The following is a 16,715-nucleotide window of genomic DNA, read 5'->3' on the forward strand; positions in this document are numbered from 1 at the left end:
ATAAAGTGTTCATTTGTTCATTCATGACACATTTACTGGGTCTTTTCTGTGCTAGACAATGTCTGGGTGTTGAAGAAACATTTGTGAAAAAGATAAATTGTCAGCTTTTATAGAACTTTCAGGGTGGGGAAAGATAACAACATATGTACAAATAAGTAAGATAATCTCAGGTAGTATTAAGTTCTACGAAGACCATACAAAAGCATAGGGGATGAGGGGAACTTTGGATGGGTGTACATGAGATGTACATGAGAACATTTGAAGCAAGAAGGAGTCAGCTAGGTGAATACACAGAACCGCTCCTTAGCCATTAGGCACGTGAGGCTATTGAGCACTTGAATATGGCCAGTTTGTATCGAGATGCCCTGTAAGTGTAAAATATACTCGGATTTCAAAAACTTACTATTAAAAACCCCCAAAGTATCTCATTAATAGTTTTTTCTGTTGGCTACATGTTGAGATGATAATATTTTGGATATATTGGATAAATAAAACATGAGGGTCCTTCAAAAAGTTCGTGGAAAAATAGAATCGAAAGACAACACAGATCTTTCCATGAACTTTTTGAAGTACCCTCGTGTATTATTAAAACTAATTTTTCCTTTTTCTTTTTTTAATGTACCGACTAGTGTATGTACATGTAAAATTGCTTGTGGCTCGCGTGTGTAGTGTGCATTGTATTTCTATTGGGCAGCGCTGGTCTAGGGAAAAGCACCTTAAGGAGAGAGAAGGGCAAATGTGAATGTCCTGAGGCAGGAACTGAAGGAGGCCAGGGCAGAGTGGATCAGGGAGAGAGTGGCTGAAATAGGAAGGACCAAATCCAGTAGGACCTTGGTGTCGGCTCTGAAAGGCGGTGGGTTTTAATCGAAGTATCAGGGGGAGGCAGTTTTAAGCAGAGAAGGGCGTGGTCTGAATCGACAGATCCCTGTGGCTGCTATTTGGAGAACAGACTGTGGGCTGGCCAGGTGGAAGGTCAATTGCACCTTTCCCGTGGAAGGAAAGACAGGGCGTTGTAGGAGGAAGAATGGGGGGTTGCGATATTGTCTGAGCCAGAGTCATCTGTGGCCCTGCCTTCCCCTGGGACTCAGTTTCTCTACCTCTAAAATGGGGCTGGTTGGGCTGCTCTCCAGCTTCAGCATCCCAGAGCCCAGGAGGGGCCGGTGGCCCTGCAGGAGCGGCCGCGGGCGCCAGGGGGCGCCTCCTCGATGACTCGGCGCTCGGCTGGCCAGGCGCCGGCGCGTCGCCCGCTCGATTGGTCGGGTCGGGGCGGGCCGGAGCGCCGCGGGCCTGCGCCATTGAGGAGCGGCGGTGAGGAAGCGCCGCGCAGTGCCGGGCAGGGGCGGGCGGCCGGCGACAACGACAGGTAGGGGCCGAACGGGGCGGCGCCGGGCGCCGGGCAGGGCCGGGGCCCGCAGGGCCTGCGCGGAGCCGTGGTCGGCCGCTCAGGCTCCGTCTCAGGCCTGGGGGCCCGGCCCACCCTCGGGGAACGTGACGTTGGGAGCCTGAGGACCCCGGCGTCCGGCCCTCCGGCCGTCAGAGCTCCTCCGGGAAGCCCTGGGGCGTTCGCGCCGCAGACGGTCCCGGGCCCGCCGCTCTCACGGGGACCTCTGCGTCCGAGGCCCCGCGGGCAGCCCGGGCATAAGCTCGGGGCTGGCTGAGCCTCCCAGGACCCCGGCGTCCGTATCTAGCGGAGTCCGAGCCCCTGGCAGACCCCGGCCCCCTTTCCAGGGTCCCCGCAGTTCGGCGCCCTGGGATGGGGGGTGGGGGGTGGGTGTTAGTTCGCGTCTGTCCGTCTGAGCTTCAGTCTTAATGCGGGACCGCAGTGTGCGAGCCCCCCACCTTACGCCCAAGAATGGGGTGTCCCTCAGTTCTCTAGAATGTCTTAACCACCCTCTTTAACCAGCCCCCCCCCCCCGCCCCGGGTGTCACGCTCTAGGATGGGGACGTGGAGCCTTAAACCTGTCTTTGCCCCTCGTCCCCCGGGGTCACGCCCTGGCTGAGCCCCTCGGTCCTGGTGTGGGGCCCCCGGCTCCATTCCCTCCGGGCTTTCTCTAGGAGGTGGAATCTCCGTCCCCTGGAGGGAGGCTTAGAGTTCTGAGAACAGAGGGGGCGGCGGGAGGGCTGTGGGAAGCTCGCCTCCTGGACAGTCCTGTTCCTGTGGGGCCACTGGCTGGACACCCGCCCCCGTCCACTTGTCTCGGAGCTCCCTGGCCCCGGCAGCGCTCAGCCCGGGCCGCCTCGGGGAGGGACGCCCGGGTCCAGTCGCCAGTCCTTCCTATTCCCGGGTCTGGCTGCTCCTCGGGTGAGGGGCCTGGCTCAAGGTCATGCTGGCTGTCTGCCCGTCTGTGGGCTGAGCACAAATCCCCAGTGTCACCTGTCCCACCCGGGAGGAGAGGCCAGGTGGGGGTTAGTGCCAGGCAGCTGCCTAGATACCCTGACGGACCGAATGGAGTGTAAACACTTGGGGATTCTGGCCAGTCTGGCGGCCCTTCCTGACACTGGATTCCTTAAGGGAATCCTTGAAGCGGCCTGGAGCCCGGCCTAGATGCTTAGCAGAACTAATGGATGCCTTTTGGCTTGGGCCTCTGACTAGGGCATCTTACGTAGTGCTAATCACCCATGTTTTTGAAGTCTGTTTTGCTTTCTTCTACCTTCAGGGTAAGTAGAACTTGAACTTGTGTACAAGCTGATAATCGTTTTCGTTTATTGGGAGAGCATGTGTATTTGGCACTTTAAAGAGTATTGGCATTTAGAGCCGAAATTAGTGGCCATAATTCCAAAAATAAAGAGTATTCTGACTTTGGCTCCTTGCCTTAGTGTGTTTGGATTACATATAGTCAGACTAGACTAGGCAGTTTCACATTTTGTTTTCACAGGTTTACTTGTTTAGAGTGACAATAGGGAAATATTACTTTTACTCAGGCGTTAAACATTTATTTTTAAAAATTTGTTTTTGTCTTTTTTAAACAAATGTACCCAATAATCCCTAGCAGATTCCTACTTTTACGTAATTGTTAGACTTAACAAATATCTTTGGAAAGAAATTAGGCAATTATTTTACCAAATGCTATTTTTTTTTCGTGTTTTTTTTTTTTTTTTTTTTTTTTTGGCAGCTGGCCGACATGGGGATCCAAACTCTTAATCCTGGTGTTATAACACCGTGCTCCAACCAGCTGAGCTAACCGAATAGCCACTATTTTTTTCTTTTTACTGTAATTTTTGACAAATAAAAGTTAATCTTGGCTGGCTAGTTAGCTCTGTTGGTTAGAGTGCAGCCTTATAACACCAAGATCATAGGTTTGGATCCCCATACTGGCCAGCTGCTAAAAAAGAAACAGTTAATCTTGTCTGGAAGTGCAAGATACTGTTGACAAATAAAAGTCAGTCTTTTCTGGAGATTGAATTAACTCTTCCTTTGGGATAAGTTTATTTTCTGGCACTAAGATGATTCACTAGAGGGGCAGAGTGCTTGGAAAGGATCCTGAAAGTAGATTGGTTCCAAGTAGGATGCATGCCATAGCAAATCTGGAGTGTTCTGCATCTTGGCTGATGACCGACGTGGGTGGCTCAGAGCAAGATTTGGAGCTCACAGTACAAATTGGGATCTATTAGCTGAGTGATCTGAGAACACATTTAAACTTTTGTGTCTCAATTTCCCTCGTGTTAACTTTTTATAATAGTAAAAACTATATATTTTTTGTAATACTTATAAACATCAGTTATTATAACAGGCAGTAGTAGTTCAGTACTGAATCTAAATACTGTAGCTGGAATTAGAGGATTTCTGGTGTTTGTAATTATTGACTAAAGATGGTTCATTCTATCAGCATCATCTGGTAATGCAGTTCTAGGACATTTAAGAATAGTGATAAAGCATTACCTTCTTCCTCCTTTTTATATTATTTTATGAATGATCCTCATAAACAAATTTCCAAAATTTAATTAGGGCAGCCTTAATGCGGATCATTGCAGAATGTGAATTTCATTCATATAGTCTCTTAGGGCATTTTTGCTTTAATCTAGGATAGGGTTTCTCAGTGTTGGCTCTGTTGAAATTTGGGCTGGTTAATTCTTTGCTGTGGGGGGGCTATCTTGTGCATTGTAGAATATTTAGTAGCTTTCATGATCTCTGTTTACAAGATGCCTATAGTAGACTCTGAAGTCATAATAATAAAAAAATGTCTCCAAAAAAAAAAAAATATTTCCAGACATTGTCAAGTCACACCCAGATGGGAACCTCTGATCAGGGCAGTCTAATCCCAGGGTAGACCGCTAAAAGTAAGGAGTTCAATGAGCAGTTACATTGAAAAAATACACTACTTTGAATTGTAGGTAATTTTTGGTAAATTTACAAGGATGACTTTCTTGCAGCAACATCAAAATGTAGATGTATTTGGTTTGGTTCTCCTTTTATTGATGGGGACATTTTACAGGGCTCCTTACCCTGTCTTTTTAAAAATCTACTTTGTGTTCATCCACCTTCAGGCAGATAGAGTAGGAAATCAGCTTAGAAAATTATCCAGTTTTTCTGTTGATTTCCATTTTTTTTTTCTTTCAGAGATTCTCCCGTGACCATGGGAGAGAGAAAAAAAGAATGATCAATGATCTTTAAACACCTTTTTCTAAGCATATAGTCATGTTGGAAGGTCTTGTAGCCTGGGTTCTCAATACCTATTTGGGGAAATATGTCAATAACCTGAACACTGATCAGCTCTCAGTTGCACTTCTCAAAGGTGAGTATGTGCATTTTTCATGTTGGTAAAGTACGGTTTTGCAAATGGCATTTCTATTTATTATTATTATTTTTTTTTGGCGGCTGTCTGGTACAGTGATTGAACCCTGGACCTTGGTGTTATCAGAACCATGTTCTAACAAACTGAGCTAACTAACCAGGCTTCTATTTTTCATATATATATATATTTATTGTACTGAGAATAATAAAACCTAATGCCCAGATGGTTTGTACTAAATACGAGTATGTATAGAAGGTAATATGTTCTCCCATGTGATCCTGATGATTATTACAGGATAACTTATGTAGCTGTATTGCTGTAGATTTTAGGAAAATATTAAAGATTAAAAAAAAAAGGTTTTACCCTAGTTAATTGTTTAGCTTTATGAAACTTCACGGAGGTAGCCACGATGTAGACAGTGGCATTGACGTTGGCTTCACATACTGTTTTGTCACTTATTAGCTATGTGAACAGTAGCTAATATTGCAATTCTGAGCCTCCGTTTCCTTAGAAAAAGAGGGTAATATACCTCCACAGGGTTGCTATAAGGATCAAGTGGAATAACAGTTAAAGCTGCTAGCCTGCTGGCATATAATAGACACCCTAGAGAGGCTTTAAAATATTTTACTGTGAGCTCTTCAACAGAGTTTCTGAGGTCTTGTCTTGCTTAGTAGTAAAGTCCCTAAAGCTTGAGACATTTTAGCCTTTATAAGCCTATAGTTGGTAAATGTAGTCTCCTGATTTGGTGTGGGAATTGGGAAAGTGCACTTTCTTCTTTTCCTTGTTTTAGTTTAAGTTCTCTTTGCTCAATTCAAAATGGAATCCTTTAACATATATAGAGAAAGAAGATAAAGTCAGTCTGCAGGCATGTAAAATCATAGGAAGTGGAAAGGAGACCTCAAATACAGTGAAACCTCAGCTTCCTGGGAATGAGTTTTGCAAGTGGACCACAACAGGTTAGTAGAGTTAGCGGTGATTCAGGTTTTTGCACAGTCTGAGAATAGGATACCATTGGTTCACCTGTCACCAAAGTGTTGCTTTTCAAGTTTTTCTGACCCTTCTAGACCAAACGATTGTGGCAGGAGTAGGTTGAGGGAACTATCGTGGTTGCCCCTCCCCACTCCCTTCCTTTCATTGGAAACAGAAGTGGATTCTTTTCCTATTTTCCTCCTGTGTGCGGTTGCTAAGTGGAAAGTGAAAGTGGCCAGTCTGTCAGAGAAGAAGACGCGTTCAAAGTGCAATGGTATTGTCAAGTTCACTTCTCTGGTCACTTATTTAAGTTCTCAGACACACTGTGAAGTTAAGTCTGAGGTACAGGTAACAGGGCCTAGAAAGAGAACTGCAGACAACCTTGCTGAAGAAATGAATAAATAGAACTTTGTGGAATCTGTTGTATCACAGACTATGTGCTAATAACAGATTTCTAATCTTAGCTGTTTAAGACAGACTGTATCTTTTATCAACAACTGTGTATCTATCTGGTGCCTTAAACTGCTTTACCAAGCTTATTTCCTTTTTAAAAAATATTCTCTATGGCTTTTAATGAACCTAAGGAATTTGAGGAATGTTTCTCTGCAGAATAGAAAAATGCTTTTTCTTTCATACCTGGTGTTAGTACAGTACCCCATACTTATGGATCTGAAGCACCGCAATGCTTAACCGGAAAAATCTTGGGAGCATCACAGTGTACTGAGAGAATGGCATTTGGGGGAACAGGATACTAGACAGGAATAAGAATGTTACTTCAATCCATCTGCAAATATTTACTATTCTAGATGTTTTGGGACAGGGCAAAGGAGACTGAAATAGTAGTCAAGAGTATGGATTTTCTTCCATCTGATCTTTGACAAAGGCACCAAGCCTATTCACTGGCGAAGGGACAGCCTCTTCAGCAAATGGTGCTGGGATAACTGGATATCCATATGCAGGAGAATGAAACTAGATCCATACCTCTCGCCGTATACTAAAATCAACTCAAAATGGATTAAGGATTTAAATATACACCCTGAAACAATAAAACTTCTTAAAGAAAACATAGGAGAAACACTTCAGGAAATAGGACTGGGCACAGACTTCATGAATACGACCCCAAAAGCACGGGCAACCAAAGGAAAAATAAACAAATGGGATTATATCAAACTAAAAAGCTTCTGCACAGCAAAAGAAACAATTAAAAGAGTTAAAAGACAACCAACAGAGTGGGAGAAAATATTTGCAAAATATATATCTGACAAAGGATTAATATCCAGAATATATAAGGAACTCAAACAACTTTACAAGAAGAAAACAAGCAACCCAATTAAAAAATGGGCAAAAGAGCTAAATAGGCATTTCTCTAAGGAAGATATCCAAATGGCCAACAGACATATGAAAAAATGCTCAACATCACTCAGCATCCGGGAAATGCAAATCAAAACCACATTGAGATACCATCTAACCCCAGTTAGGATGGCTAAAATCCAAAAGACTATGAACGATAAATGCTGGCGAGGCTGCGGAGAAAAAGGAACTCTCATAAATTGTTGGTGGGACTGCAAAATGGTGCAGCCTCTATGGAAAATGGTATGGAGGTTCCTCAAACAATTGCAGATAGATCTACCATACGACCCAGCTATCCCACTGTTGGGAATATACCCAGAGGAATGGAAATCATCAAGTCGAAGGTATACCTGTTTCCCAATGTTTATCGCAGCACTCTTTACAATAGCCAAGAGTTGGAACCAGCCCAGATGCCCATCATCAGATGAGTGGATACGGAAAATGTGATACATCTACACAATGGAATACTACTCAGCTATAAAAACGAATGAAATACTGCCATTTGCAACAACATGGATGGACCTTGAGAGAATTATATTAAGTGAAACAAGTCAGGCACAGAAAGAGAAATACCACATGTTCTCACTTATTGGTGGGAGCTAAAAATTAATATATAAATTCACACACACACACACACACACACACACACACACACACACGGGGGGGGGGAAGAAGATATAACAACCACAATTATTTGAAGTTGATACGACAAGCAAACAGAAAGGACATTGTTGGAGGGGAGGGAGAAGGGAGGGAGGTTTTGGTGATGGGGAGCAATAATCAACTACAATGTATATCGACAAAATAAAATTAAAAAAAAAAAAAAAAAAAAAGAGTATGGATTTTGTAGCCAGACTTTGGGTTTGAATCCTAGTTCCTCCATTCATCAGTAACTTGGGGAAATTACTCAACTTCATGCTTCAGTCTCCCTTTCTGTAAGTTGTAGGTAATAGGTTCTGAGGACTAAACAAATTAATGTGGGTCAGAGGGCCTAGACCTGTTCTTGGCATATAGTGGGCTCTCAGTCAATGTTAGTTGTCATCATCATCCAACCTCATAATCCTCAACATATGATTGGCTGGTGGGTTGGACTTCAAGGGTCAATTGTGTACACATGCTGAAAGTAGTAAAATTGTAACATATGAGTAGTAGAAGGACAGAGATAGCACTTGTGTTAAGGTTCCACTTGTTCATTCAACAAACATTTATTGAGCACCTGCTTTGGGCAAGGCTCTGTGTTGTGGAATGATACAAAGGGGAGGCAGTAGAAAATCATAAGAGCTCAGGCTTAGGGGTGGCTGGTTAGCTGAGTTGGTTAGAGCACAGCCTTGTAACACCAAGGTCAAGGGCTTGGATCCCTATACCAGCCAGCTGCCAAAAAAAAAGGTGGGTGGCTTAGGATCTGACCCTGGTTTTACCATGATAAGCTGTCTGTGACTGTGGGCAGGTTACTGAAGCTGCTTACCAGCTCTATGACTTTTAAGCAAATTGCTTGTCCTCTAAGCCTCATTTTTCTCATCTCAAAAATTGAGAAACTAGTAGTATTTCCTGGTATTATTGTAAGTATCAAATGAGATAATCATATGACATGCTTGGCATGTAGTAAGAGTTCATTAAGTGATAGCTGCGATTACTATTATTATTTCACCTCCACCTCTATAGTCCCTGCCCACAGAGAGCTGTTAACCTGTTGGGGAGACAGATTACAGTAATACAAGGGCAATGTATATTAAATTGTTATGCTAGAGATATAGGCACAATGCAGCGGGGTGCATAGGAGGGGAACCATTCATTGTATCTGTAGGACTCTGGGAAAGCTATTATGAAGGTTAGCTTTTGAGTGGGTCTTAACAGAATTTCAATAGGTGGCATGGAGTGGGTCACCATATTCCAGGGAGAATGAAGCCTGTGAGCAGAGGCTGAAAACTTGCAGGGCATATATTGCAGCGGTTTGAGGCTGGAAGGCAGAAACTGTCAGTGCCATGTGAAGGAGTCTGAGCTTTGCTCTGTGGGCAAAGCTCTACGGATCTGTAAATTCGTAACCAAAACTTCAATTCTCCCTCCTTTTTCTTTTTATAAGCTCTGAACCTTAGGTTGGCCCTTTAAATACCGGGAGCAGAGGGGAGAGAATTCAGTAGTCATTAGAGATTACTGAAAAATGACCAACCTTTAAATTCATCCTAGTTGTAGTGAATAGATTTCTTGCTAATCTGAGATGAATTTTTAGATGAGACATCCTTGAATAAGCCATTAAATTGTCTGCCTGGAAATAAAGGAACAACGTTATCGTTTATGAAGTACTCACCTACTTTGGGTGCATTACTGCCTGGCTCTTTGGAGGGACTTTTTCCAGCAGGGCCATTTGTGGGTGCATATTTGAGTGGGTGGTAGATCAGGAAGCCTTTAGTAACAATGACTGTGTTGTTTTGGCTGTGTTGTTTTATATGATTCCTTTGCTTTTGGCTTGCTATAGGCTGTTGTTTCTTCTTATCCTTTCCCCTATTTCCTCTCCTTTCTAGACTTTCTCCTTTGTCCTCTGGGCTTCCGCTTATTTAATTTTTCATGGTTTAAGTTGCCTACAACTCCTTCTACTTCCCCAAGGCTGTACAGTAGCCAGGGAAAGCCAGGGCATACCTGCCTTTGTGACAGATTTGGGTATTGGAAAAATACGGCAGTTCCAAGTGCAAATGATGCTCTTCAAAAGAAGAAACTTGTCCCTTTCAGTCAATTTCAACTAAGGAAAATGGTTTATGATTTTTTTCCCCTTGTGATCATTTTCACTCCAAATGTGGAAGTAGGGTTGTTTTGCTGGAGTTTTTAATGTTTCCTTTTAGTTAGTCTTAAGGTATGTGGGCCCCATGTGGACAAATATTCTCACAAAAATAAAAAATATGTTGACTGGTATTAGCTCAGAATCTGCCAAATTGCTAGATTTTGATTCTTCTTTAGAAGGCAATAACCTAAACAAGTCCTGAATCGTTATTTAAAGGGAAAAATAATCGAGTTTCCTGTATTATTTTATCTTTGGAGTAAAAGGCTTGCCTACCTTTCTTCCGTGTTTTCTTACCAGTTAGTGGTGGTTGTTTGTACTCCCTGTTCTTGAAAATATGTATCTCAGACAGATTTAAGTGGCTCAGAGATTGTCTTGTGTTGTGTAAAAAATTTTGTAAAATGATGGCTATCTTCCCAGCAATTTGGGGGAGGGGACCTTGCCTTCTCTTTTTGTGTTCCCAGTGGCCAGCACATTGCCCAGCACAGAGTAGGGCTCGGTATATGTGTGAGTGACTTGCATAGCCAGGAGAGTGAGAGATCTAGCTGCCCTCTCTTCTAGGCACTTTTGCATTTAAGTCATCATAAAAGCTGAGTCTGAAAAGGACCTTCAGTAGTGGTCCTGTTCAGTCCTGTGCTTTCTGACTGGTTATTACACCTGCGGGTGGAGGTGGTCTTTCCAGAAGAGAGAGTACAATTTCTTTTGATGACCAGTTTTTTTTTTTTTTTTTTTTTAAGAAAAATAATCTTTATTTCTCATCATAAGCTCAGTCAAGTTCAAGACACTTTTGTAAGCAATGATACCAGTCAGATGACCAGTTTTATTTAACTAAACTGTGGGCTTTCGAATGTGCGTGCTTTATGCTAATATTTTTGTGGGGACAGGTGAGGGTGGCAGGAGCTTTTTAAAAATTGCAGATTCCTGTGTTTCAATCCCAGAGATTCTGATCTCATAGGTCTGTGGATGGGAGCCTGCATTTTGTCCTAGGTGAGTCAGATATTGATGATCTTCTGGTAAATATTTGCTTAAGCTGGGGTTCAACAAACTGGACCACATCTGCCTGCAGGTTAAGAATGGCTTTTACATTTTTAAAGACTTGTAAAAAACAAATAAATAGAAGGAGAATACTCAACAGACATCCTATAAAGTGTGAAATATTTACTATCTGGCTTTTTACAGAAAAAGTTAGATCCTTGCCTAAACTCTTTATTGGCTGCTAAGCTTCAGCTGTCATTTACATGTTAGAGTCGGTGGTTGGGAATTAGTGTAGGTAAAGCACATGAGCTGGTGGTAGCACTACCCATGACCTTTTATTATAGCCCTGTCTAGATGTAAAACTTTCCCTTTAACCTTCAATGCTGTGCACACAGTAGGCACCTACTGTATTTGTTGGATAAATATTTCATGATACTGCTTTTATTTTTAGGTGCTGTTGAATTAGAAAACTTGCCATTAAAGAAAGATGCCTTGAAAGAACTGGAATTACCATTTGAAGTCAAAGCTGGTATGTGGAACTGAAAAAGAGGGAGGAAGTTTTGAGCCTTAAATTGTTTGGGACATGAAAACCGAGAGCCCTGGAGTTTGCATCTGTTTGATCAGGAAGAGGAAGGACAGGAAATGCTAGAGTTTAGATCACTTATTGGCATTTCTGTAATAGGACTCTTTTTGTTTAAAGTGACCAAAAAGCCAAGAAACAAAAACTCTGAATTATCCTGAGAAATGGATGTAAAGTATCTGTCACATAGAACACAAGCATTGTCCAGAGAGCATACGGTCTCCTCGACAGGCTCAAACTCAGACCTGCCAGTTATAAAATTCATGATTATTTAATTTAACAGTGGTAGAGGAGAGTGATGGCATGTTTACTAGTTGCAGCAGTGTAGTAGATAATCAGTCTTAAAGTGTGATCTCTGGGCCAATTTTATTCGGATGACCTTGGGATGTTGATGGGAAGGTTAGGCTACTGAGAATCTCTGAGGGAGATCATTGAATCTGCATTTTAAATAAGCACCCCAGGTGATTCTTATGTTTACTAAAAGTATGAGAACCTCTGTTCTAGATATAGGGGGTTCTTATTCTCAGAGAATGTATAATAGCTATCACTGAGAGACAGTTTACTCTATTGCATAAGAGGTGGGTTCTGGAAATTTATGCTTGGGTTTATATTCTAGTTCTGCCATTTTTTGGCTCTGTGACCTTGGGCACGTTACCTAGCCACTCTGTGTATGCTTCCTCATCTTTAAGATGAGACATCATGGGATTGTTGAGAGGAATACATGAGTTAATATATAAAATTACTCAGAACACTTCCTGGCACACTCAGTAGATGTTAGCAGTTATAGCAGTTCTGCAGGTACTGGGTTGAGTAAGGAACAAGAATTGTCACAGAATAAAAATAATCACTGATGAATGATCACTTAGAAAATTAGTCCCTATTCAGATATCTCTCATCATTCAACAATAGCCTATTTTTTTTTTTTGGAGGGGTGTCTGGCTGATACAGGGATTGAACCCTGCACCTTGTTGTTATCAGCACCACGCTCTCATGAGCTTAGCTCACCGGTCAGCCCTGTGTGGATCTTTGAGACAGTTTGGGACAGTTCAGATGTTCTTGTGCCTTATTCCTGTAGTGCTGACTTGCCTCTTATAACTTGAATTTAAAGAAAGCTTGGATTCTAAGAGGCTTGGCTAGAAATGGAAGAACTTAGGAAGTAAGTATCACAACTCTACCAGGCCTTCTAGCTTTCTTATCAGCCCAGGTTCTCATGAAGAATAGAGTTCTTTATCCATACAATGACAATGCGGTGTTACCTGCATTCCAGTTTGTGATGCCTCTGTTCAAAATTGGATATATTATAGGTCTGATAATTCTCAACAAGCACTTATTCATCAGCTAATTAATAATTAACAAGAAATGAATTTTGTGTCTACGGGCTCATGCAGGTGCCGTGGGGAGAAAGACACCCCAAGGTATTTTAAGTATAGTCCAGTTGGGGAAGAGATAGTTTCCAGAGAGAGATGTTGCATTTGATACCATAAAATCTTTTTTTTTTCTTCTTTTGGTGGCTGGCTGGTATGGTGTTACAAGGCTGTACTCTAACCAGCTGAGCTAAGCAGCGAGCCCCCTGATATGATAAAGTTTCACTGAATTTTTTCCAGCTTCTAATTAATTATGCCTCATTCTTACAGATCTTAGCCTACTAACACTTGTTTCACGTGGGCAAGAGCCTGCCGCCTGTTTTTCTTAAATAAATTGTAATGGTAATACATGCTCCATAAAGAAAACTAGGAAAATACAGAAAAATGGAAATTAAAAATGTATACAGGCACATTTAACAAGACTTTCTTTCTTCTCCCAGGCTTCATTGGGAAAGCGACCCTTCAAATTCCCTTTTATCGCCCCCATGTGGACCCTTGGGTGATCTCCATCTCCAGCCTTCACTTAATTGGAGCCCCAGAAAAAATTCAGGATTTCAATGACGAAAAGGAGAAGCTGTTGGAAAGGGAACGCAAGAAAGCACTTCTTCAGGCCTTGGAGGAGAAATGGAAGGCAAGGCAGAGATCCTTTGGCAATAAGAGCAGTTATGATGCTCATGAGATGAGAAAAGCACTAGATTCTGCTAACACTGGCTCTTTCCTTTGTAGAATGAACGCCAGCAGAAAGGGGAATCCTACTGGTATTCAGTTACTGCCTCAGTAGTTACAAGAATTGTGGAGAATATTGAAGTAAGTCCTATTGACTTTCATAAAGTATAAACATGAAAGGGATTTCTCAAGCATAAACATGTTTCACTTCTTAGTTGCTTGTTTCTTGTTGGTTTAACTATACAGAGTGGGTATAGGGCTGGCTGCTCAGGTGTGCCCTTTTGTAGGCTGTGCCAAAGGGAATACCTGAAAAGCAAGTCCTATGCTCTGATGCAGATATAGATTTTTCTTGCATCAGCTGTTGTGAGTAGGAGTCTTCATCTCACTTCCATTTCACTTACTACACTTTCTTTTGACTGTTGGAATCCCACTTGTTAAAGGATTTGTTGTCTAAGGAGCCAGGTTACCTAAGCCTTCATGACTGTATGATTTCCAGGCCAGTCACGTAACCTCTCTGGTCTTAGTTCCTTCATCTGTAAAATGAGAGAGGTTGGATTCATGGTCTCTAGTTGATGACATAGTGCATTGTGAACAGCCCACTAAGATATTTAACCTCTCACTCACTTATCTGGTAGCAATTTGGTGAGTTATAGTGCTGGAACTGTTGGCCACATTTTCTGCTTTAATTACAATTTTGTTTTGTCCTCAAAAACTAGATCAGGAGGGCTAGCCGGTTAGCTCAGTTTGTTCAAGCACGGTGTTGTAACACCAAGGTGAAGGGTTCGGATCCTTGTATAGGCCAGCCTCCAACAAACAAACAAAAACTAGATCACAGTCCACACTAATTTTCATGAATGTCATAAGAATTAGTCCATACTTATTATTACCTCCTGGGTTTTCTTGCAATGTCAAGGTGACACAGGCCAAATGTATTCAGGGTGTGGCATGTCCCACAGTCTGAGGTTGGTTTCATAACTTTGACAGAAAGATTGGTTCATATGAGGCGACTGCTTTGAATTGTTTTAGGCAGTTATTTATTTTTTTTAAAGTTGTCATTGATTTTTAATTCGTTAATTAATTTTAATTTTTTTTTTTTGGTGGCTGGCCAGTATAGGGATCTGAACCCTTGACCTTGGCGTTATCAATGCTGTGCTCTAACCAACTAAGCCAATGAGCCATTTAAAAAAAATTAGCCATTATTTTTATTTTTGTTTAGGGTTTTTTTTTTTTTGGTGGCTCGCCAGTAAACGGATCTGAACCCTGGACCTTGGTGTTATCAGCACCACACTATAACCAAATGAGCTAATGGGCCAGACTTTGCTTAGTTTTGATAATAGTTTTATTGAGATATAGTTCATATACCAGAAAGTTCGTCCTTCTAAAGTATACAGTTTAGTGTTTTCAGTATATTTACAAAGTTGTGCATTAATCACCACTATATAATTCCAGAACATTTTCATTATCCCCAAAAGACACCCTATGCTCAATTAGTAGTCACTGCCAGTTCCCTCTCGTTCCAGTCCCTGGAGCCATTAATCTACTTTTTCTATGGATTTGCCAATTTTGGACATTTCGTATAAATGGAATTCATACAATGTGTGGCCTGGCAGCTTTCTCTTAGCCTAATGTTTTCAAGGTTCATTCATGTAGTAGCATGTATCAGTACCTCATTCCTTTTTATGACTATGTTACATTGTATGGATTGTCACAGATAAAGTGGGATATTAGCTAAAGCAGTGAAAACAGATTTTATTCAGTAACTATTAACAGTAGGGGAAAGAGCTTAGCTTCTTTCTGACTTGTGCAGAGGTGGCTGGGCCTTTTAAAGGGAGTGTGAGGGTGTAGGGAGGGAGGGTGAGCGGGGACTCAAGTGAAAAATTTACAGAGCCTTGGTCAGTGTAAATGTGATTAGGCCAGCTGTGTCTGCAGTTAGGATTCCATCCTCCCACAGAGACTGGGAGGCAAAGGTCTTTCTGATGATAACATTCCAAAGGAATGGCTTTCAGGTCTTTGTGAAGGACTCTCCTGCATTGTAGGCGATACATATACAGATCAAAGAAAGGATTCACAATAATAAGCCCTTTTTAGTAAAAGCTCTAAGAAAGGGAGGTCTGGGGCCTATGTCAGGTGTTGGCTAGAACAAACAGTAAATTCTTTTGACAGTTTGAGCTTTTCCAGGCAGGAACTCAAAAGGGGACTGGGTTATCCCAGGGACATGGCCTTAGGCTGCAAAAAGCCATGTTAAAATTTGGCCAAATCTCTTTTGAATGGAGTGTTTGTGCAAACAGTTTTCACAGTTCTCAAGATACACCATATATTAAAGTTTTTTTTTTTTTTTTAAATGGTGGCTGGCTGGTACGGGGATCTCTGTACCCCTGACATTGATGTTCTAACATCACATTGTAATCAACCAAGCTAACTAGCCAGCCCTGACATTTTGTTTATCCATTCATCAGTTGATGGACATGTGGGATGTTTCCACTTTTTGGCTATTATGAATAATGCATCTGTAAACCTTCATGTATAGAGTTCTCCATGAACATGTTTTCAGTTCTCTTGAGTGTATACCTAGGAATGGACTTGCTGAATCGTATGGCAACTCTGCTTTCTGAGGAGCTACCAAACTGTTTTCCAAAGAGACTGCACTATTTTACAGTTTCATCAGCAATGCTTGAGCATTTAAGTTTCTCTACATCCTTATCAACATTTGTTATTATCTGTCTTTTTTTTAATTTACATTTTTATTTTAACATTTAATGGTACATATTTGTGGGGTACAAAGTGTTGTTTCAGTGCATGCATATACTGTGCCATGATTCCGTTAGAGTAGATAGCATAGTTTTGTACCTGTTAATATACTACTTGCCCTCCTGGCCTCTGGTAACCATTATTCTAGTCTCTACTTCTATGAGAACCACTTTTTTTTATTCTTTTTAGATTCCACGTATGAGTGAAATCATTTTGGTATCTGTCTTTCTGTGCCTGGCTTAGTTCATTTAACATGATATTCTCCAGTTCCATCCATGTTGCTGCAAGTGACAGGATTTCATTTTTTGTTATAGCTGAATAGTATTCCATTGTGTATATATACCACAGTACTTTTATTCATCTGTTGATGGATATTACGTTGATTCCATTTCTTGGCTATTGTCAATAGTGTTGTGATGAACATGGGAAGTGTAGGTGTCTCTTTGATATATTGATTTTATTTCCTTCACAAATGCAACTGGGCTCTCCGGATGTTTCCTGCCTCCTAAGTGGGCCAGGGGAAGCTTGTGAGTAGCTTTGCTGGCCTGGGAGATGGGATG

At 41.8% G+C, this 16,715-nt stretch overlaps 1 protein-coding gene across 7 annotated transcripts in view; it reads left to right on the forward strand.

Moving 5' to 3' along the window:
- The first annotated feature begins 1,301 nt into the window (after positions 1 to 1,301).
- The window catches only part of VPS13D (vacuolar protein sorting 13 homolog D), a 256,779-nt gene continuing 241,365 nt past the window's right edge, over positions 1,302 to 16,715 (forward strand). For all 7 annotated transcript variants that reach the window (XR_010024193.1, XR_010024194.1, XM_063104869.1 and 4 more), the window contains exons 1-5: positions 1,302 to 1,363; positions 4,559 to 4,733; positions 11,249 to 11,326; positions 13,182 to 13,372; positions 13,468 to 13,548. Coding sequence is in view for 5 of the 7 variants with exons in the window: in XM_063104869.1 (XP_062960939.1) it covers positions 4,637 to 4,733; positions 11,249 to 11,326; positions 13,182 to 13,372; positions 13,468 to 13,548 (447 nt within the window). In the remaining 2 variants the exon portion in view is untranslated. The remainder of the gene's footprint in view (positions 1,364 to 4,558; positions 4,734 to 11,248; positions 11,327 to 13,181; positions 13,373 to 13,467; positions 13,549 to 16,715) is intronic.

This window comes from Cynocephalus volans, chromosome 8 (assembly GCF_027409185.1).
Source record: "Cynocephalus volans isolate mCynVol1 chromosome 8, mCynVol1.pri, whole genome shotgun sequence".
NCBI classification, from domain to species: Eukaryota; Metazoa; Chordata; class Mammalia; order Dermoptera; family Cynocephalidae; genus Cynocephalus; species Cynocephalus volans.